General features: G+C 48.5%; 5 protein-coding genes across 5 annotated transcripts; 3 read left to right on the forward strand and 2 right to left on the reverse strand.

Annotated features, from left to right (window-relative positions):
* Positions 1-144: 144 nt before the first annotated feature.
* On the forward strand, positions 145-1,660 carry MYCFIDRAFT_186446 (uncharacterized protein; the record flags this gene model as incomplete). Its single annotated transcript, XM_007925297.1, has 2 exons — positions 145-201; positions 260-1,660. 2 exons carry the CDS (start codon positions 145-147, stop codon positions 1,658-1,660), a joined length of 1,458 nt encoding a protein of 485 aa, XP_007923488.1.
* Positions 1,661-10,173: 8,513 nt separating this feature from the next.
* Positions 10,174-15,340, forward strand: MYCFIDRAFT_130153 (uncharacterized protein; the record flags this gene model as incomplete). Its single annotated transcript, XM_007925298.1, has 3 exons — positions 10,174-10,281; positions 14,157-14,795; positions 14,870-15,340. The coding sequence occupies 3 exons, from the start codon at positions 10,174-10,176 to the stop codon at positions 15,338-15,340; spliced, it is 1,218 nt and encodes a 405-aa protein (XP_007923489.1).
* Positions 15,341-19,463: 4,123 nt separating this feature from the next.
* Positions 19,464-20,941, forward strand: MYCFIDRAFT_214107 (uncharacterized protein; the record flags this gene model as incomplete). The annotated part of the gene is made up of 3 exons (XM_007925299.1): positions 19,464-19,728; positions 19,807-20,156; positions 20,204-20,941. The coding sequence occupies 3 exons, from the start codon at positions 19,464-19,466 to the stop codon at positions 20,621-20,623; spliced, it is 1,035 nt and encodes a 344-aa protein (XP_007923490.1). The 3' UTR covers positions 20,624-20,941.
* Positions 20,942-20,969: 28 nt separating this feature from the next.
* Positions 20,970-21,863, reverse strand: MYCFIDRAFT_39928 (uncharacterized protein; the record flags this gene model as incomplete). The annotated part of the gene is made up of 1 exon (XM_007924229.1): positions 20,970-21,863. The coding sequence occupies one exon, from the start codon at positions 21,861-21,863 to the stop codon at positions 20,970-20,972; it is 894 nt and encodes a 297-aa protein (XP_007922420.1).
* A 535-nt stretch (positions 21,864-22,398) lies between these two features.
* MYCFIDRAFT_100229 (uncharacterized protein) lies at positions 22,399-23,337 on the reverse strand (the record flags this gene model as incomplete). Its single annotated transcript, XM_007925300.1, has 2 exons — positions 22,399-22,668; positions 22,756-23,337. Coding segments are annotated over 2 exons (852 nt in total), but the record flags the coding sequence as incomplete, so codon positions are not given.
* Positions 23,338-23,426: the final 89 nt, after the last annotated feature.

Genomic DNA, 23,426 nt, shown 5'->3' on the forward strand with positions numbered 1-23,426 from the left:
TGCCGAGGTCTTGTACCTCAGCTCACATGCGGCCAAACTAGGGTTAGCTAGAGCCTTTCACATAATACAAGCTGCTCTGTCTGTGCATATCCAATGCTTCTACAAACCGCTTGCAGGAGGTGGGCGACCGCTAGACCAGCAGCAATGCCTCTGCGAGCCAAGATCCTCAGCCCGGCCATGCAGCAGAGCGCTGCAAGATCAGTGCGTCTACTTGTCCGGCTACCATCCTTACGCAACTGACTGACCACAGCTCACGTAGTTCACTTCCGTCTCAGAAATCAAAGAACAGCCCGGCGACGAACCCAATGATGTCGTGTTCGCCAAACAAGGCGGCCTTCGAAGTGCCACCCTCAATCGACCAAAGAAGCTCAATTCGCTGAATGGAAGTATGGCACGGAAGATAATCCCACGTCTTGCGGAATGGAGTAGAAGTGAATTGGCCAGCGTGGTCGTGATCAAGGGTGAAGGAAGAGCTTTCTGTGCTGGAGGCGATGTGGCATGGCTCGCACAGAAGAACAGAGAAGGCAATAAGGGCCAGCAGGAGAGCAAGGACTACTTCGCTCTCGAATACAAGCTGGACCACCTTATCTCGACCTACAAGAAGCCATATGTTGCCTTCTTGGACGGCATAACCATGGGTGGAGGAGTTGGCCTATCGCTCCATGCACCCTTCCGGATAGCGACAGAGAACACAGTCTTCGCAATGCCCGAGACCACAATCGGCTTCTTCCCAGATGTCGGAGCTTCATTCTTCCTTCCTCGGATGGACGGACAGCTTGGTCGATACCTGGCGTTGACATCGGAACAGCTCAAAGGTCCGAACGTCTTCTATGCCGGCATCGCAACACACTATCTGCACTCTTCCTCGCTACCTGATCTCGAAGCACGACTCGCCGAACTGCAATTCAAGGACTACGAGACTCTCCAGCATCGCTACAAGATCATCAATTCCACCATCGAAGAGTTCGCAACCGGTCTTCCGCACGATCAGCCAATCTCTGCCCCGGTGGGCGGTAACATCCGGCTAGCCATCGATTACGTCTTCCAGCCAGCCCATGAAACTATCGAGAAAATTTTCCACGAACTCGATGATTATGCTAGCATGTTGGAAGGGTCACGAGGCTACCCTGAAGTGCCTGAGTGGGCGGCTAAGACCAAGAAAACCATTCTTCAGAGGTCTCCCACATCGGTCAAGGTTACTCTTAGACAACTCCAGAAGGGTCGTGGCTGGTCTATCGCCGAGACTTTCCGCAAGGAGCATGCTATTGCAGCTAGATTTATGGAGCATCCCGACTTCATCGAGGGTGTCACGGCTTTGTTGGTCGACAAACCAAAACGTACACCGAACTGGAGTCCTGACTCTCTAGATAAGGTGTCGGAAGCCGATGTCGACAGCTTCTTCACCCACCGAACGGAATTCGATCTGCTTGGCAAAGAAGCAGGAAGCTCAGAGATAGACTACAAGGAGTATCCACATGCTTGGATAGGTTTGCCGGCAGAGGTTTCAGTACAGGAGAAAGTGAAGGGCTGGTCGCGAGAGCAGATTTTAGACCACTTCGTCAAGCAGACCAATGGAAAGCAGGGTGTGAGAGAAAAGGTGAGCGAGATCTTGGACAGGAAGTCTCGAGATGAAGGCGGCAGGCTACAGTGGGTACAATAGACTTCGAAACTGCATCAATTCCAATTCCTTGTACAGAGGCAAGCAATTCAGGTGCTGCGCGACCAGAACGCTGAAGTAACATCGAGCCCCAGACAATGCCGCTCCATGATCTCCCAAACGCGTACAACCAACCAAACAACAACCAGGACTTCGACGGCTTAGAGGCGTTCAAATCGCCGTGCCGACCACGGTCTACTTATGGGACTCATGCAAATCTGCAGAAAGTCACTGCCATTCCAGGAGTTTCGTAATCTAGCTGATCGCCTAGACTGGAGCTATGAGGTGGTCGTGAGAGAAGAGATGGTAGGACACATGTCGAGGGGATGAAAGGGAGGGAGTTCGCTTTCATCAGTCTTATTATCGAATGAGTGTCAGCTTGTTATCATACACTGAATTAATATGATGAGTCGCTTCTCTTCACCAAGTCACCAACAAGTTGGCACCAACTTTGTGCACCTGGTCAGCTCCTAACCGCCAAGCACTTCATCAACAAGGAAGGATTTTTATCATGTTGTTATCTTTGCTGGGATCGTCTTGCTCTCCATATTGCATTGTGCAACATCAACAATAACCAATCCAACTTCCAAGCATTAGAATCTGCGTTCATCCGTCGCTCCGCAAGGATTCCGTGGCCACACAGGGGTCAAAGTTCAGAGCTCAGTCCAATTGTTGGTCCGATTTGAGATGGATCACTTTCCAATTATCAATGGCCCCATTTAAAGTCCTATATCAGCGTCCGAGCGCCTGACCTACCGTAGACTAGGGCCGTAGACCGTGAAGAGCGGCGGTCGGCGAAGATTATATACGCTTCCGCTCCGGCGCGTCTATACGTACCGCTTTATTTAGGCTATTGTTTTCTACCTCGCTATCGCCCTTCTAGCAAGTATTCTGCTATCGTTTCTATCTCTTCTAATAGCGCGTTATTACTTAATTATGCCTTTAATCTCTTCTAATACTATATTAATTACTAATTACCTCGGAGGTACTAGGGATAGCGATATACTCGCGTCGTAGGCTTAGGGTAACTTCGCGCTTAGTATAGATTGCGACGATAGCGCGGTTAGAATCGCTAACTTATTAATAGAGGAGGAAGAAAGGGACGATTCGGTCGATTCTAGTAATAAAAACGCGTTAGATTCCTTAAACTACCGCCGCCCTCGCAAGTCTCGAGTTCTAGTAAAGCTCGAGTCGTACTACGCGTCCTTACCGTATATCGATAACCTACGCTAATAGCGCGAACGAGCTATTCTTTACGGCTTCGACGACTCGTTTAAAGTGCCGGCAAAACAATAGTATATACTATTACTATATATTAATAATATATAGGTAAAGAATATAGACTACGTCGAGAAGAGTAGGTTAGAAACAACGCGTTATATATACCGCTTTCGTAAGCAACTATACTAGAAGTCGGATAAGACTAAAGGGCGTAGTTTGCGGCCGTTTAATAAGAAGATTGAGCGCGCGTAGGGTTGTCCTATTTCTATAAAGGTCTGTACTATATATAGCGAAGATAAGACTACTAGCGAGTAAGAGATTATCGCGTATCGAGTTTAGCGTATAAGTCGCGAGGATTACTCGGACTACTACTAGCTAGATAACTTCGACCTCTTCCGCTAGTATAGCGCGTTATTAACTGCCGTAGGGTACGAGGTATACTATAGATATAAGCCGAGTACGGTATAGAAGACGTTAAAGGCTTAGTACGACCTAGCGGCGAATACGCTATTTAAGGCCGCCGGCGGCAATTTTATAATAAAATACGACGTATTAAATTCTAGTCGCGCCTTCCGGAAGGTATATAAGGATAGAAGGCTCGGCGGCGCGTCGCTAGTATAGCAAATATAGAAAGAAGATATATACGAGTAGTATTAATAAGGTTAGTTAATCTTATTATTATTATTAAGTTAGACGTAGAGTTAGAAGAAGAGCTATACGGGCCGTCGCGGCCGCGTATCCGGACTCCGATTAACTAATAGATCGACTTAGAATCTAGCCTAACTCATCCCCTCGACTAAGGAAGATATTAGACTAAATAGAAGACTAAAAAAGCTAGAATAGCAAAGAATCTCTATACTTTGAAGTTCTTCGCTTAAAACGGAAGCGCCGTAGAGCCTTAGCTTCGAGCTAATTAAGAATTTTAGAAGCTACGGTAACATCTCGGTCCGGCTTCTAGCGCGCCTTAGTAAGCCCGAACCCTAAATCTCAGATTCCGCTAGATTCTTGTTTATTTTGATTCTAGTTTTTTATTATAACAACTGCTAATACATTATTATAGAAGGGCTATTTTCCGAAAACATAGAAGCCGTACGCCAAATTAATAAAGAGACTACCTGCGGCGTCGTATATACGAGCAAAACTAGTATAGAACTACTTAAAGCCTATCGTACGATCGCGTTTATAGACGCGACGTATAAGACTAATTACCTAGGTTAGTTCCTTTATACTATTATAGTAAAGGATAAATATAGCATTTCTCGTACGGCGGTATATATGCTTTTACCTACTAACGACGGCGATATTGTAGCGGAGTTTTTACGCACTATAAGCAGGTAGATAGGCGGTGTTTAGATACCTAAATTCCTCCTTATAGACGACTCGGCCGCCGAGCGACGCGTAGTCCGAATAGCGTTTCTAACGATAATATACCTACTATACTATATTCACGTTTAGCGCACTATCGATAGACGCTTTAGCGCGAAGATCTACTAAGAGATACGTAAACACCTTCGCGCCGCCGTTATCTATCGCCGCTCGCTCGAAGGCGCGAAAGAATTACTCTAAGCCGCTATCGATAGCCTCCCTCGAAATAGCGACTACGACTCTAACTATACGTATTTAGTATAAAACTTCGGTAGCGATATTCGCCTTTAGGCTAACTATTATCGCGTCTATAATATACCTACTATTATCGGACAATATAAGGATACGAATATAAACGAGAGCTTCTATACGTATATTAAAATAGACGGTAATAAGTTACTAATAGCGGCGGACTTCTTACTAAAGGGCGTCGCTATTTATACGATATAGGAAGGCGAGTTGCGAGAGCTTCGCTCGGAAATCGCAAGTAAGCGATAGGTATTAAATGTATATCTACTCGCGCGCGGCGACGACGAGGAGCTCCGAATATAGCTTCTACGCCTGCCGTAGCCTATTTAACGTAAGATTAGTGCTAAGATTAATCGCGTTCTCGACAAATCCGTATACTACGACCCGAAGCCGTTATCGAGTAAGGTAGTAGGTACGCTTACCTACGACTATAAATTCTTCCGCTAATATCGCATTCTTTACGCTAACCTCTAGCACTATTATATTATACTTAGACGCGTTATTATTAAAGATCAATACTAGTAATAATAGGTAAATATATTCGTAGGACGCGCTCTCGAGGTCTACGAAGAAGACGCTTCTAAGTCTATAGTAGTACAAACCGAGGATACCGAGGCGGCGGCGGCGTACGCGCCTACCTATCGACTAAACGTACGCGAAGTGCTTACTAACGCGTACGAGTTAATCTTCTAACTTAAGCGCTTATATAACTAATAAGGTATAGACGAGAACGATAAGGAGCGCGAAGTTATTATCTCTAAGATACTAATAGTCTTCTACGATAGCGGCGATAATATTAGGAAGGGCTTTACTAACCTTGTTCTTACTTACTTTAAGAATACGCATCCGGACGCGATTCTAATACTAATATAGCGACCGCAACTATTATAAGCGCTATTGCTAGCCGACCTATTATCGACTTATTGTCTACCTTCGAAGGCGCCGCCGACCGACGCGATAACTAAGAAGCGTAAAGGTAAGAGCGTAGATAATAATAATAGCGGTAAGAAGCCGAAGAAGTCGAAGAAATAGGTAGAAAAATAGGTAGAGTAAGAACACGTACCCGAGCGAATACTAGCAGCGTCTCTTTACTAAAATTTTAGTAAAGAAGCGCCGCTAGTAGTTCTAGGCGGTATCGACGCGTTTTCTACGTGTTTTTCTTCAAATTCTGCCGTAGCGGAGGTAACTAGTAGCTATTCTATACCTCTACCGATAATACCGGCGTTAAATAGGTAGTAATACGCGCCTGCGAGCGCGATATAGGTCTATAGTAGTATACCTTATATACCGCCGCCCTCTAATATATATTAACGTTATTAAAATAGCGATAATTAGCTATAATCGCTAACAATACCTCGAATTTCGCTATACCGCTGTTTTGCTAACAAACTTTAGCTTTATTTTTAGTAATATAATCCGTATCTATTAGTAGAGATACTAGGGTCGTTAAAATCTATTAAAATAGTGCGAAATCTATTAAATTGCGACCGTACGACCTCTCGTTCGCGATATTTAGTATACTAGCGGAAATCGCACTACTACTACTACTACTACTACCTTAACCTATATACCGTCGACCTAGTAATAGCGACGCGCGGCGACGGCGAGATTACGTTTTCTATAGTTACGTATACTACGGAGCGGACTTCTACATCTTACCGAGTCCGCTACGGCAGGCTGAGCCTATTCTTAGTGGGTTAGGCGCTCGGACGCTGATATGGGACTTTAAATGGGCCCTTATCAATCGCGAGCGCGTGCAGAAAGACCAACGGAAAATTCACGCTCTGTTGTGTTCTGCTACCTTCTGCTACCGTCTGATTATTGTGCAAAGCATTCTCCTCTTCGCTTTGCTTGCGTTGTCACCGGATTCCTCTGTACAGTGTGTACACTTGATCACATTCCCTATCCGCTTTGCCCTCCCCAGACGTACGTTGTGCGGCTGCTACGCGAGACGCGTGCTTACGAATTAGCCAATCTGGAAGCGGTCAGATATCGAGAGTCTTCCACAACGAGCACTATTCCATTCTCCTCCATGTCGTAGACAAACATTATACACCCAGGACAGTTCGGTCTACATCCGTTCGCTCTGTGCCGTTTGAGCGGTATACAGCGTCAATTCCTGCATTCCATGAGCCGTGACAGCTACGCCTGAATCGCGACAGGTCCGCAGGCCGTCGACACTGGACGACGAAGCAAGGGCAAAGAAGTTGGCTTGCAGGAAGAATGAGCACAGATCATCCACAACAAGATCCATAGACACCAACGCCAAGATTATGAAGCGGAACAAGAATATTGTTCATGGAGCAGCAACGAAGACGACAGCTAACAGACCGCCACTTGGCCCTGCGTCGAACCCAAACATCCAACCGGCGCATCAAGTCGTCGACCTGACCAAAGCCGGAAGTGCACAGCCTGTCAAACGTGCTTCGCGGTCCACAGACCAGGAAGTGATTGATAGAAGATCTTCGATGGCCGGGTCTACTTCGAACGAGGTCATGTTGACCAAAGTCAAGGAGCCACTGCAGCGCTTTCCTGCTCCTAACGGGCCACAGCAAGACCGTACTTCGGATTTGCCCAAGAAGAAGCGGCGCCTGAGCGACACAGCGCCTTCGGTAGATAGACGGCGTGTCCGGTCGCGACCCTTGTCTCCCACAACCCCGGCACAAGAGGCCAGAGTCGTGCTTCACGATCTATCTCAGCAGTTGTTGTCGAACGATGAGCATGCTACCCTAGAGGCTCGGAGACTAGACCCAGATGGTCCAGTGAATCAGAATTACAAGATGCTGGTGCGCTGCCGACGATCACTTGTCAAGATGGTGACAGAAAGCGAGCAGCATGAGCAAAAGATTGAAGCTCTCGAGAACGATCTAGCTGATGCACAAATAGCGTCCGCTGAAGTGCTGGCGAAGCAGCAGCGGGCTTTGGGTGAGCACAACAAAGCTCGAGAGGCGGAAATCACGGCTCTAGAGTCGACAGCTGCTGCTAGCGATTCTCTCGTGCGCGAGGTCGAAGATCTCCGACGAGATCTTGCATCAAGAGAGTCTATGATCATTGAGCGAGAGGCTATTATCAAGCAGCGAGACAGCACTATCAGAGAATATGAAGAGGCAGCACAGTACTGCGATAGACTCCAGCTTGACATTTCGACGCTCACGAAGAAGTCGAATGAGTTGACTTCGCGGAATGAGAGGCTGGCCATGGAAAACAAAGCACTTGACGAAACGGCGACGGCAAGTCTGAAGACTGTTGAAACACTCAAGCTGCAACTGGCCTCGGTCAAGACTTCAGCCTCGAATCTTGAACAAGAGAAGGCCGAGTGGGCAGATCTTAAAGACAGGATCGAGATGAACTTGAAGGCCAAAGAAGCGGTCATTCGTAATCATGCAAGGCGGATGTCTGCGAAAGATACAGAATTGCTTGACTTGCGTCAACAAATCAGAGCATCTGCAGCTGGTTGCAAGAAAATGGTTGGGGAGAAGGAGGAGGAGATGGCCAGGCTGAAAGGTGAAAAGGACAAGGCTGTGACCAATCTGCGCAGGAACGAAGCAACGCGAACGTCACAGCTGCAGAAGCTGAAGGAAGAGCACGAGCGCAGTCTTGCAGAGCTGCGACGGCAAATCGAAGACATCACCCGTCGGCTGCGGAGTACGATGGATGAAAAGGAAAAGCTGGCCCGCCACATGGACGAATTGAAGCAGCAGCACGGCCAACAAATTGACAGGCAGAGACGCGCTGAGCGGGGTCGTGACGCGCTTGCTGTGGTGGTGCAGCGCGACGGTCAGCTGATCACTGCCAAGAGCCAGCAGATTCGGGCGTTAGTCGTTGAGAAATGCCGCTTCAAAGGTGAGCTCGAAGCAGCGCAGGTTGAGTTGAGGGCGCGTCAACGAGACAGCGCTCTCCACGCCACGACAACGAATGCTGCAACAATCAAACTCGCGGCTTTGGAAAGAGAGCGCGACCAGAGCCGGCAAGCGACGGAGCAGAAACAGCATGAGCTCGCACGACTCCACGCGCGATTTTCTGCGCAGAGTGGCGCATTGGTCGCATTGGAGAAAAAACTGGTCGATGAGCAACACAGCAGAAACCGCGATTTGACCCGGCTCAACGAGAAATTGCAGGGGAAAGATGGCGAGGTGCAGATGTTGCACGGGCTGCTCAGAAAGAACGAGGAAGATGGACGCCAGGCCATACAAAGCTTGCAAGCCACCGCAAATCAACTGGCCCACACTCTGCAAGCTCGACACCATGCGCTCGTCTCGCTGCATTCGCAATTGCAGTGTCTTCTGAAGCAGAGGGACGACACCATCTCGGACCTGGAATCCAAGCTTCGTAGCTCGTCCGCTGTCGATGCCGAGAAGCAGCTAGTAGAAGCCAGGAAGCAGGTGCAACAGAGCGCTGCAGAACTCAATTGTGCAACTGCCAAAGTGCGATATCTGGACTCGCAGCTCACTGCTGTGAAAGATGAATTGGAGCATGTCAGACGCCAGCTGGTTGATGCTCAGCGCGAAGGGACGGAATCGAAGAATCTCAAGTCGGACCTCGAGTCACAGCTTTCAAGCACCAGCAGCGACTGCGAGCGTCAACAAAAGAAGCTGTTGGAGCTTACTGAGTACAGCGAGAGGCTTGGCAAGAGGCATGAAGACTGTGAGAAGGAGCTTGAGCGTGTCAGCTGCGAGCTCAAACGCACCCGCGCTGAAAATTCCTACCTCGATCGGCGTTTGGAGGAGAGTACCACGGCCGTGATGAAGTTGGAAAAAGAGCTGGGCGATGAGAGAAAATGTACGGAAGACTGGAAACGACTTTCCACCGCCTCAAAGCCAAAAATCGTCGATGCAAGTACACAAGCCACGACCACTCTATCCATGAAACGCTCTGAGCGGACGGTGGCCTGCCAGACGGAACCTCCGAAGCCAACGATCAAAACATGTCTACCCACAGCTACTGCATTGTCACAGCTTCCAACACCCGCCAGTCCGTTGGCTCCACCAAGCTCATCGATTCCTTTGACTCGCAGAGCCTCCAACATGTCCATGCATAGTGCTCGACCGTTCAATCCACCATCAGGACCTAAAGGACGGAGTGCTGAAGAGCGGGTCGCAGGAGATCGATATCGACCGGCAAGATCTGATCGAAACCATGAAAAATTTTGCGTGTTGGAAGACGATCACCATGGTCCCTGTAATGGAATTTCGGGTTCTAGTGTTCATGGGAGAAGTCGCAGTGCCTACTGGGCAGCTCCGGAAGGGCGCGGTTTTGCGATTCGCGGACGAGCTCACGATTTCTACAGGCCATAATCCGTGAGTTGCGAGGAGCGAGACTGTTGTCTTATGCTCATAATTGTACATATGATACCCTGTTGTATTTATATACCAAAGTCTTGCTTCGCCCATATTGGGCAAGCATACACTTTTTGGAAGTGGGTCGTTTCATACGCCACTCTCCGCTTCTGATTCGCCAATCAAATGCCGGTCTCTGTGCAAGGAAATGGAACCCATCGACATCCACCTCCCCGTTGACATTGAGCCGAAGCCAAAGTGGGCTATGTGAGCGGGGTGGTCGTCGCCAGAAAAGTAAAAGAAAAAATCTCATCCTTTCACAGTATCTCTTTGTGAACTTTCAGTACTTTTGTGCCACCAAGGTACAGTAGCACGGGAACACGTTACTGCACAAACTTCGGCACTATGGCTGCGGGTACGCCTCCCAGGAATCCACCGTTCCGGGCCGAGCACATTAGTTCCTTGCTACGTCCGGATGAACTGGTTCAAACGCGCTATGCGGGCCCATTTAAAGTCCTATATCAGCGTCCGAGCGCCTAACCTACTAAGAATAGGCTCAGCCTGCCGCAGCGGACTCGGTGAGATATAGAAGTCCGCTCCGTAGTATACGTAACTATAGAAAACGTAATCTCGCCGTCGCCGCGCGTCGCTATTACTAGGTCGACGGTATATAGGTTAGGGTAGTAGTAGTAGTAGTAGTAGTGCGATTTCCGCTAGTATACTAAATATCGCGAACGAGAGGTCGTACGGTCGCAATTTAATAGATTTCGCACTATTTTAATAGATTTTAACGATCCTAGTATCTCTACTAATAGATACGGATTATATTACTAAAAATAAAGCTAAAGTTTGTTAGCAAAACAGCGGTATAGCGAAATTCGAGGTGTTGTTAGCGATTATAGCTAATTATCGCTATTTTAATAACGTTAATATATATTAGAGGGCGGCGGTGTATAAGGTATGCTACTATAGACCTATATCGCGCTCGTAGGCGCGTATTGCTACCTATTTAACGCCGGTATTATCGGTAGAGGTATAGAATAGCTACTAGTCACCTCCGCTACGGCAGAATTTAAAGGAAAATACGTAGAAAACGCGTCGATACCGCCTAGAACTGCTAGCGGTACTTCTTTACCAAAATTTTAGTAAAGAGGCGCCGCTAGTGTTCGCTCGGGTACGTGTTCTTACTCTACCTATTTTTCTACCTATTTTTTCGACTTCTTCGGCTTCTTACCGCTATTATTATTATCTACGCTCTTGCCTTTGCGCTTCTTAGTTATCGCGTCGGTCGGCGGCGCCTTCGAAGGTAGATAATAAGTCGATAATAGGTCGGCTAGTAATAGCGCTTATAATAGTTGCGGTCGCTATATTAGCATTAGAATCGCGTCCGGATGCGTGTTCTTAAAGTAAGTAAGAACAAGGTTAGTAAAGCCCTTCTTAATGTTATCGCCGCTATCGTAGAAGACTATTAGTATCTTAGAGATAATAACTTCGCGCTCCTTATCGTTCTCGTCTATACCTTATTAGTTATATAAGCGCTTAAGTTAGAAGATTAACTCGTACGCGTTAGTAAGCACTTCGCGTACGTTTAGTCGATAGGTAGGCGCGTACGCCGCCGCCGCCTCGGTGTCCTTAGTTTGTACTACTATAGACTTAGAAGCGTCTTCTTCGTAGACCTCGAGAGCGCGTCCTACGAACATATTTACCTATTATTACTAGTATTGATCTTTAATAATAACGCGTCTAAGTATAATATAATAGTGCTAGAGGTTAGCGTAAAGAACGCGATATTAGCGGAAGAATTTATAGTCGTAGGTAAGCGTACCTACTACCTTACTCGATAACGGCTTCGGGTCGTAGTATACGGATTTGTCGAGAACGCGATTAATCTTAGTACTAATCTTACGTTAAATAGGCTACGGCAGGCGTAGAAGCTATATTCGGAGCTCCTCGTCGTCGCCGCGCGTAAGTGGATATACATTTAATGCCTATCGCTTACCTGCGATTTCCGAGCGAAGCTCTCGCAACTCGCCTTCCTATATCGTATAAATAGCGACGCCCTTTAGTAAGAAGTCCGCCGCTATTAGTAACTTATTGCCGTCTATTTTAATATACGCGTAGAAGCTCTCGTTTATATTCGTATCCTTATATTGTCCGATAATAGTAGGTATATTATAGACGCGATAATAGTTAGCCTAAAGGCGAATATCGCTACCGAAGTCTTATACTAAATACGTACAGTTAGAGTCGTAGTCGCTATTTCGAGGGAGGCTATCGATAGCGGCTTAGAGTAATTCTTTCGCGCCTTCGAGCGAGTAGCGATAGATAACGGCGGCGCGAAGGTGTTTACGTATCTCTTAGTAGATCTTCGCGCTAAAGCGTCTATCGATAGTGCGCTAAACGTGAATATAGTATAGTAGGTATATTGTCGTTAGAAACGCTATTCGGACTACGCGTCGCTCGGCGGCCGAGTCGTCTATAAGGAGGAATTTAGGTATCTAAATACCGCCTATCTACCTACTTATAGTACGTAAAAACTCCGCTACAATATCGCCGTCGTTAGTAGGTAAAAGCATATATACCGCCGTACGAGAAATGCTATATTTATCCTTTACTATAATAGTATAAAGGAACTAATCTAGGTAATTAGTCTTATACGTCGCGTCTATAAACGCGATCGTGCGATAGGCTTTAAGTAGTTCTATACTAGTTTTGCTCGCATATACGACGCCGTAGGTAGTCTCTTTGTCAATTTAGCGTACGGCTTCTATATTTTCGGAAAATAGCCCTTCTATAATAATATATTAGCAGTTGTTATAATAAAAAACTAGAATTAAAACAAACAAGAATCTAGCGGAATCTAAGATTTAGGGTTCGGGCTTGCTAAGGCGCGCTAGAAGCCGGACCGAGATATTGCCGTAGCTTCTAAAATTCTTAATTAGCTCGAAGCTGAGGCTCTACGGCGCTTCCGTTTTAAGCGAAGAACTTTAAAGTGTAGAGATTCTTTACTATTCTAGCTTTTTTAGTCTTCTATTTAGTCTAATATCTTCCTTAGTCGAGGGGATAAGTTAGGCTAGATTCTAAGTCGATCTATTAGTTAATCGGAGTCCGGATACGCGGCCGCGACGGCCCGTATAGCTCTTCTTCTAACTCTACGTCTAACTTAATAATAACAATAAGATTGACTAACCTTGTTAATACTATTTGTATATATCTTCTTTCTATGTTTGCTATACTAGCGACGCGCCGCCGAGCCTTCTATCCTTATATGCCTTCCGGAAGGCGCGACTAGAATTCAATACGTCGTATTTTATTATGAAATTGCCGCCGGCGGCCTTAAATAGCGTATTCGCCGCTAGGTCGTACTAAGCCTTTAACGTCTTCTATACCGTACTCGGCTTATATCTATAGTATACTTCGTGCCCTACGGTAGTTAATAACGCGCTATACCGGCGGAAGAGGTCGAAGTTATCTAGCTAGTAGTAGTCCGAGTAATTCTCGCGACTTATACGCTAAACTCGATACGCGATAATCTCTTACTCGCTAGTAGTCTCATCTTCGCTATATATAGTATAGACCTTTATAGAAACAGGATAACCCTATACGCGCTTAATCTTCTTATTAAACGGCCGTAAACTACGCCCTTTAGTCTTATCCGACTTCTAATATAGTTGCTTACGAAAGCGGTATATATAACGCGTTGTTTCTAACCTACTCTTCTCGACGTAGTCTATATTCTTTATCTATATATTATTAATATATAGTAATAGCGTATACTATTGTTTTACCGGCACTTTAAACGAGTCGTCGAAGCCGTAAAGAATAGCTCGTTCGCGCTATTAGCGTAGATTATCGATATACGGTAAGGACGCGTAGTACGACTCGAGCTTTACTAGAACTCGAGACTTACGAGGGCGGCGGTAGTTTAAGGAATCTAACGCGTTTTTATTACTAGAATCGACCGAATCGTCCCCTTTTTCCTCCTCTATCGATAAGTTAGCGATTCTAACCGCGCTATCGTCGCAATCTATACTAAGCGCGAAGTTACCCTAAGCCTACGACGCGAGTATATCGCTATCCCTAGTACCTCCGAGGTAATTAGTAATTAATATAGTATTAGAAGAGATTAAAGGCATAATTAAGTAATAACGCGTTATTAGAAGAGATAGAAACGATAGCGGAATACTTACTAGAAGGGCGATAGCGAGGTAGAAAACAATAGCCTAAACAAAGCGGTACGCGTAGACGCGCCGGAGCGGAAGCGTATATAATCTTCGCCGACCGCCGCTCTTCACGGTCTACGGCCCTGGTCTACGGTGGGTCAGGCGCTCGGACGCTGATATGGGACTTTAAATGGGGCCCGCTATGCTGTAGCTGATGGATCTAAGAGGCCTGAGGATTTGGTCCCAGTGGAGCAGAAGGCCATCAATGATGTCGTCAAGCTCCAGCAGGATTGCGGCATTCACAGCATTACCAATGGCGAGTACTCGCGGCATCAGTTCTGGGGAACGTTCATGGAGACCCTCAATGGCATGGAGGAGATCAACTTGAGAGAAGGCGGCTACGATCAATCCATCTTCCGCATGTACGCCCCGGATGTCAAGTCCTTTCTGCATGCGAAGACCATTCCAAACCAAGTCACCGTGGCCACTGGAAAACTGTCGCATACGGGAAAGTCGACCTTCTTGCCTGAGTTGAAGTATCTTCAGAGCATTCTGCCAAAAGAGGACCATTACAAGATCAAGCTCACTTTGACCAGTCCTTCGTGGTATCACTTCCGATATGGTCCCAAGAAGGCTTACACCAAGGGAACATACAACAATGATGACGAGTACTTTGCCGATCTTGCGCGAGCTTATCAAACCGAGCTCAAGATTCTGTATGATGCTGGCTTGAGGAATGCTCAAGTCGATGACCCGAATCTTGCGTACTTTTGCTCGGAAGCCATGTTGAAGGGCTGGGAGGAGGATCCGGAGAACTTCCAGACTGCGGACGAGCAGCTTGATGCTTATATCAAGTTCTACAACGTAAGTTTTTCCTAACCAGTCATCAACTGTTCACCCTTTTTCGACAAGCACTGATTTCTGTGTGCAACTTCCAGGCATGCTTCCAGCGACCGGCAGACTTTCACCTCGGCATCCATCTCTGCCGTGGCAACTACCTAGGATCCAAGCACTTCTCCGAGGGTGCATACGACGCCATTGCTCGGAAACTGTTCAACGATCTCGATGTGACTACATACTACTTGGAATACGACACACCGAGAGCAGGAGGTTTCGAGCCACTCAAGTACTTGCCCAAGAACAAGAATGTCGTGGTGGGCGTCGTGACCTCCAAATTCCCGGAGCTGGAAGAGCAAAAGGAAATGGTCGACCGAGTCTACAAAGCTGCCGACTACATCGCCGAAGGATCGGGACAGACTCGGGACCAAGCTCTCAATCAATTGAGTGTCTCGCCCCAGTGTGGATTTGCTAGCCATGCCGAGGGCAATTCTTTGGGTTACGAGGATATGAGGAAGAAGCTGCAGTTGGTGAGGAGGATTGCTGACGAGGTCTGGCCTGGTCAGCCATAGACTCGTTTTTTGAAATTTTGGGATGGCGTTTGGTGCATACTACAGGCTTCAACAGCACCTGGACTATGATACCCATCTTCAACCGGTTGTATAGTGCCAATGAAAAAGTTTGACTGAATCATTCTCTACAAAGCTGCTAACATTCCCGATGTATTGTGGCATCCAAGGTACTCGAACCGCTGCTGCTCAGGTTTGAGCACCTCATATGACCTCGTGGAATAATCGCAATGACACATTATGTTGAAGCTCGGCAGCATAGTCGAGGAATCCACCAAAGATATTCAAATGAGTCTTGTGCTGCTTGCTCCAACCCTCCGACGATTTGAGGTCGTCGAAGTATGAGAGACCGAACGTGCGCTCCGTGATTTCACCTGGGGTTGTTTTGTGCATGCAATCCATGAAGCGATTTGAGATGCAGCCCACCTCTTCTCCTTCGTCTCGGAGGAAGTCCATTCCTCGTACAAGGACAGGCTTTGGTGGCTCAAAACCTTACCGCAATCCTATGCGACCCGACAACAATGCAAAGGACGCAGAGCAAAAAGAGATCGCGGTCGATGCCTCAGAGTTTCATATTGAAGGAGGTTATAAGCCGTTGCTTGGTCGGGCGAAGTCGCTGAGGAAGAAGCCGGCTCCGCACCCATTGCTACAGCGTCTGAGCACTTCGGAGTGAAAGAGCGCTAATGCATTCCAGGGTGTCGCAACCCTTGCTTAGCGGCACCGCCTTCTATACAAGGTATAGTGAGAGCCGGTGTTAGAAGCCAATCAGCTCGATTATTAGGAACGTCAGTCTTCTAGCTGAAGGTGGTGACGATTGGGGTTAAGAAGGAGGGTGTTGTAGAAGCCGTGTAGAAGGCAGATTGAAGACTGAATATGGACAACTGTAGACAACCAAGTGAGCGCTATCTACCACTGTGTTTGACCGCCATCGGCGTCAATCACTGCTTGACAACGAGCCGGCATACTGTTGACCCATTCTTGGACCAATTCCATGCTTATCTTGTGGTATTCTTCGACAATTGCTAGCTGAAGGGCACGGCCAGTAGGCCTGTCTCTGCGGCGCTCAATCGCTTGCTTGATCGCTTGCCATAGGTTCTCAATTGGGTTCAAATCAGGTGATGAAGGTGGCCAGTTGTCCATAACAATGATGCGGCGAGCTCTTAGCTGGTTGATTGTGTATTCAGCCTTATGTGCAGGCGCCGAGTCTTGCTGGAAGAGTGCTGTTCTCAAGTGCAAGGCAGGCTCAAAATCGAGAGGGTGTTGTTGGTTAGCAATAAGGCCATTCATGCGACTAATCTCGTCTTGAACGATTGGCAAGACCTTCTGACAATAAGACTCTTTGTTAATATTGCCCCATGTCTTATCCCATAGCAGGAGTGGTCCTTTGCCGCCAATGCCACTAATACAGGCCCATATCATCTAGTGTGGAAGGCGTTGGAAACGAGGCCTCGAACAGCAGTCTTGGTTGCGCTCACCAACCCTTCGAGTAACAAAGAGCCTCTCGTGTGATCCATTGCGGACAGCACACTCGTCGCTCCATAGAACGTTGGCCCAGTCTTCTTTAGTAAAGTGTTGGTGGAATTGAGCCTATTCGAGGCGTAGGCGTCGAATTCGGTCGTTATGGAAGGGTCGAGGGCGTGCAACGCAGCGACGGTATCCATGCCTTCTACAGATACGAGAGATAGTTGAAGGACTGCAAGTCAAGCTAAGCGAGTCTCTGACTTCCTGATAAGTCATACGACGAGTTGTAGTATTCTGAGTGATGTAATTAACGATGAGGCGCTCTTGGTTGTCTGTATAGAGCCTGCGGCCGCGTCGTCGAGTAGGTGCGTATGCGAGGACAATCTCTCGAGGAAGGGGGCGCGAATAGTCGAAATCGTCGAACTCGACACGGTGGGCTCGGCAGCGCCTAGGGGTGAACGGCTCATGAACAATGCGATGAATGGTCGACAATGCCCTTCGAGACCACTCTGAGATGTAAATAAGCGGCCATTTGGCTATTCGGTGCAGTTGTTTGATGGTGGTGCGTAGTTTGTATGGAAGCACGGCTCGGCGATAGACCTGCTGTTCGGTGGTTTGCTGGGTCGCGATTTCGTACGTTGGCAATGGCCCTGGCGGTCCAAAAAGAAGGGAATTAAGGCTCGGTAGAGTTAACTGACCAGAAGGACGATTTGCAAGTGGTGTAGCAGGCAGTGTCGGGTGCAATAAATCAGTGTGTTGTATCGATGGAAATGGCTGATTACTTTGGAAGGAGGTGTTGGAAGAAGCTGGCGCCCCGCCTTCGGAGCTTTGATTCCGATCCAATAGGAATCGCCGGGTGCGCGGGCTGATCCGTACCGAGGTTGAGTCATCATCTGAAGATTGATCTTCTTGTTCAGTCAAGTCGAGAACCTTAACCTGTGGACGACGTATTTGGCTTAGAAGGTGCTGCTCATGCTCGCGCTGCTCTCGAAGTTGCAGCTCCGACTCATCATATTCCGGCGGACGGTCGTAAACAGGTGGTGGAACAGATGGCGTACGATCACGCTGGTGGACGTGGAATCGATGGTTTAGAGGGTTGTTGAACTGAGGAACGTGAGGGCGACGAGATTGCGATAGCGACGACGACAACTGCGACAGAGCCGGCCTCAACAGTGGACTTCCAGACCGATAAGGCAATGGAGCTGGATCGAATGCCGGTATTGAATTGAGTAAACGGATTGAGGGCATAACTGATGCTGAAGGTGTTGGACTTCTATTAGCAACGTCGGAAAGCAGGCGCAACTACGCTCTGTCTTCCTCACCTTGTTCGAGGGCTTCAAGCAGAGCTGGACGGCGCCAGTCTGGTGGACGGTATACCTCTGGAAGATTGGCATATCGTTGATCGCGAAGAGCCGGCGCACCACGAGTGCGAATGGCGCTAGAACAGCCTCTAGTGCGGCCATACTGCGCGTGCCACTCGTCGGTGTGAGTACACGGCATTGTAGAGGAACGAGAGAGAAGCTGACTATTCAGTAGGGGAGTCTACACATACAAACACCACCGAATACACCCATTTATCGCCGACCGCTCCTCCGCGCCTCCTCTGCAATCACACACTCGAATACCATTGATCCAGCATGGACCCACTCCTAATCACACAATGACCTTCAGCTCACTTCCAAATCACTCCTTCTTCCTTTCTTCAACATTGCAAAAGGCTCATAAAATGATATATCATTGAATCTACTGAAAGATGGTCTCTTTATACCCTGGATAGTGCCTACACGTGATTTCTAAGCCCTCCAGTCGGAGGAATTGATAGCCAAGCCTTCCCATGGGCACCATGCTTAGCCGCGGCGCTAACACCTCGATTTGGTGTAGAACACTGCAATTAGCGGTGCCGGAAGTGCCTATATTATGCACCTTCCAGGGCTCCGGACGCTAACTTTCACTCCGATGTGCTCAGACGCTGTAGCTGTGAGGGCAAAGTCTATGCGAGCTGCCCCTGGTAGACGAAATGCAGACCGATCTGACGACTCTCTTTCTGCCATCTATACCCACCGAGAGACCACAACATCGCTTTCGGGAAAAGCTGCACTCATGAAATACCTCGAGTTCGCCGGAACACCGCCTCGAGGCACCAGGAGCATGCTCGAGACGAGGCTCGCCTAAAGTGCCCGAGCTCGCTTGCGGGGTCGTGCGCATTCGTGGGAAAGGCTGCGGTTGTGCCTTATATCAGCATCGCCACTGTTTGCCCAAGGTTTTGCTAAGAACAGCCTCGTTCTCTACATGTCAAGTCGAATTTGATATCACTTCACGAGCAACCAAGATGACCAGCCTCTCCACTAAGCTCGCTGAGCGCGAAGCTCAAGGGACACCAATTCAAGTCGGATTGATCGGGGCCGGAAAATTTGGTTCGATGTTGTAAGTGTGAGAGCAATGTAGCCAGGCTATATTCCGCTAAGGATGATATCAAAGTATATCTCAATCCCATCGTACTCCAGGCATGCGGCTAGCTGCAATTGCGGATCTCTCGGCAGAGCGAGCAGTCGCAGCTTTGGAACGGACTGGTTATCCAAAAGAACGATATGATGCAACGGCATCGATATCGATAGAAGAAGGTATCAAATCTGGAAAAGTTGCCATCACCCAAGACTCAGCGGCCATGATTGCATCGCCTGGCATCGATGTGGTTCTTGAGATTACGGGCAGTCCAGCTGCTGGAATCCGGCATGCCCTGCTCTGCTGCGAGCATAAGAAGCATATCGTCATGATCAATGTTGAGGCTGATGTGCTCGCCGGTCCGTTGCTAGCACAGAAAGCGCGCGAGGCAGGCATCATTTACTCCATGGCGTATGGCGACCAGCCCGCTCTCATCGCCGAGCTCGTAGACTGGGCACGCACTGCAGGCTTCGATGTAGTCTGCGCCGGTAAGGGTACGAAACATCTTCCAGAATATCATTGTTCTACTCCGGATACAATTTGGAATCACTATGGTCTTAGCCCAGAGCAGACCAAAGACATGAATCCGCAAATGTTCAACTCTTTCTTAGATGGCACCAAATCAGCGTTGGAAATGGCTGCCGTAGCAAACGGATGCGAGCTGACTCCGCCGGATAATGGTCTCCTGTTTCCACCATGCGGACGGCATGATTTGCCTCGATCCCTCAGGCCGAAGTCGGATGGTGGCCTATTGGACAAGAAAGGCACTGTAGAAGTGGTATCCTGCCTGGAGCTTGATGGGCGACCTGTTTTCAATGATTTGCGCTGGGGTGTTTACGTGGTAATAGAGGCACCCGGAGACTATCAGAAAGATTGCTTTAAGCAATACGGCCTAGAGACTGATAGCACTGGCAAGGTAAGCATCTCGGGCACTCTTAAGCAGCCTGGACTGATGAAGACAAGTATGCCGCCCAATTCAAGCCCTACCATCTCATCGGACTAGAGCTTGGTGTCTCGATAGCTACAATCATGTGCCGCGGTGAGCCGACTGGTCAGACAAAGACATGGGCGGGCGATGTTGTTGCAACGGCGAAACGTGATCTCAAAGCAGGCGAGAAGCTTGACGGCGAAGGTGGATTCATGGTCTATGGCAAGTTGATGCCAGCACATGCATCTATGGCCATCGAAGGTCTCCCAATCGGCTTAGCCCATGGAATAACTCTGAAGCGTGACATAAAACAAGGCCAAGGCCTGAGCTGGAACGATGTGGAGTACAGCGAAAAGAATCAGGCGGTCGCCGTGAGACGTGAGATGGAAGCACTCTACAGGAAAGAATTCGAGGCCAAGAAGAGCACAGCTATCGGCATTAACGGATCCCATTGACTGTTATACATGTAAGAAGTGAAAAGCTTGACGTGGAATATGGAGGATGCAAATCCTGTCACCCTCATTGCACTCCTCAAGCTCACGAATTCCAGACGATAGGTGTGAATGACTCCCCAGATGCGCGTCAACAATGTTTCAAAGGCATACTTTGGAAGACATCCTTGACCTCAAGATCTTGAGTTGTACATATAAATGCCGACGCAGCGGCTGCTACTTTCGTCACAATGCGCTGACATAGCTCCAGCACAGAGAGGAATTTAAATGGTAGTGTACATGTAGGCAAAAGAGCCTTGGTATGAATTGGTACAATTGACGAATTTCTGGTTCCCGCTAGACTTTGTTCTCATCTGAGTTGTCCTCTGGACTCATGACATTCGGACTCGGCATTTTGACCTGGTGTCCATGGCCTGATTGGCCCCATTTCAGATTTCCACGAACAGTCTTGCTCACACGTCCATCTGATATTCGGTCGGGTATACTCTGCTAGTGGATTCATTATGACCTCGTCCAATACAAGTTCCACGACCCTGCCGGTCATTTTCGCGTCAGCAAGGATCGCGTCGAAGGCTTTTAATGCTGTACTGAGTGATGTTAAATGGTCCCTTCTCCACAAAGGGCGGATTGCCTCTGGCATCAAGTTTGTATCAATCATTGTGGACAAGATGGCATTGATACTGATATTGTCCTTTGCGTTAACAGGCGCCAGCGCACGCACAAGTCCGACTAGCGCATGCTTCGAAGCCGTGTATGGAGATATGGAGTGATTGGGATATAGTCCGAGTACGCTTGAGGTCACAGCGATCTCGCCGCTTCTTCTTTCGTTCTCTTCTAGGATGAAATATCTGCCTGGGTTGATGGCGTTGATTACTGCGTGTAGATTGACATCCATTACTCTGAGGTCGACAGGCGCTGGAAGACCAGCGTTTGAAACAATATGAAGATCATTGTAAAGGCTGTCAGTATCGCCTATGCCAGCGTTGAGGTAGACAAGAGCTATGCGATTTCCACCCCGTTCGTAGCACCGGATAAACGCCTTGGCAAGGGCACTGTAATCTGCAACATCGAAGCAAATTCCTAGACATAGATCTGTACCCAGCGCAGTAATCTGCTCCTGCACTCGTGATTTGAAAATGTCGGAGATTGCCACCTTATATTCGTGAAATTGGATGAGATGCTCAGCTACAGCGACATCGATTCCAGAAGCTCCGTCAGTTATGAGAGCGACAGGTGATGCCATGCCTTTGATCCTCTTCAAAAGTCCTGCTTTCGACTTCGCTCGAGACCAGTGATCTTTGGAAAGCTATTTGAGTGCGATTTCGATATGCGCATTGAGTTGCCGATGCAGCTGCTGAGCATTCGATCGACTCGTGTGTGTCCCCGGCATTTTGACCTTGGAACTGGTCACAAGAGGCGACGATCCAAAAAGACGTTTCTGGGTATGTCTCGCAAACTTGTGCCGGCATTGTGGCCGCTGGTGTCGATGACCTTGCTGACCCGGAGGTAGCCTATGACTTTTGCATTCAGATCGATTGCGCGGAGTAATGTAGAGCCATCACTCCAGAACCGCGGGAGAGCACGGGAGTGCTGTACAGCATTAGCAGAGTGAGTGATGTTCTCTCTCGAGGCAGCATCGCTCTGTCCATGTGCTCGACAGCCCAACTTCAGCTCTTAGGCTTCGGCGAGCGACCTCGTGCTGTAATACGAGGCAAGGTGGGCATCTTCGCGCTCGTGCTGAGGTTCTGCACTTGTGCTACAGCGTCTCCGAGCAGAACCCTGATGGCAGTCTCTAATCTTCGATCGTCTTTACGTCGTAAGTAAAGGATAACCACCCACAGGATCACTGCATCTGCCACGACCAACTGCGTAGCCCACCAACCTAGCCTCAAAATCCACCCCCACCAGCTATGTCGTCGTCGGTAGTTCAGAAGCCTGCGCGATTCCAATTGTTCTCGCAACGCAGCAACCTCAGTGGTCATCTTGATCAGAGACGATTCGATGCGTTTCCGCCAGCGTGTATCAGCGGGAGAGGGTGGTGGTGGGCGCTGCGGCGGTACGAAGCGGTTCCCTGGTAGAATGTCACCACCAGGTTCTGAAGGTTCCTGAAGGTCTGCTTCATCGATCTGGGATACTGGAGCATCAACGAATTCCTCGCGGTCTTCTTCGGCTTGCTCGTCTTCATCAGCTTGTGACAAAGGTGCCAGGACCTTGAGGGCACCATTACGCCCACTGCCCTCCATTGCTGCAGCACCAGAACTAACTCCGCCATTGCCGCCTGAACTCCCAGAATTCATGTAGTCCCTTCGCTCAATGGTTTGCAGTGGTGATGAGTGCTCGGAGCTCGAATGCTGCGAATTGCTCTTGATCTGGTCCCACACGAATTCAAGCTCCTCGACCAATTCTCTCGCTTCTGGAGTGGTGGAAGCATACTTGTGCATCGTCTCGATCAGCTTCTCGATATATCGCCGCTTTGCCTCCGTTCGGCCTAACCCTTCGTTGGCTTTCCATGCGTCCCATTTCTCCTGCTCTTTCTTCACAGATTCTGAGGATTGATTGGGCTGAGGCGAGGAGGGTCGGTCTGCGATAAGGACAACATCGCCTTCCATAGACTGTTTATACAAACCATAGAGCGAGAGGCGGTCGGATGACGGCGGCTTCTGCGAGCCCGGTCGGATCTTGTTGACGGTGTTCAAAGCATGTCCGAAGACTCGATCTGTCATGACGGGCGTTAGATGGCTGCCGAACGTGTGCATGCTCTGGTGACGGAGCAGAGGCGAAGGCGTCGCAGCACATACCCACAGAG

This window comes from Pseudocercospora fijiensis (genome assembly GCF_000340215.1).
Source record: "Pseudocercospora fijiensis CIRAD86 unplaced genomic scaffold MYCFIscaffold_2, whole genome shotgun sequence".
In the NCBI taxonomy this organism is placed as follows: Eukaryota; Fungi; Ascomycota; class Dothideomycetes; order Mycosphaerellales; family Mycosphaerellaceae; genus Pseudocercospora; species Pseudocercospora fijiensis.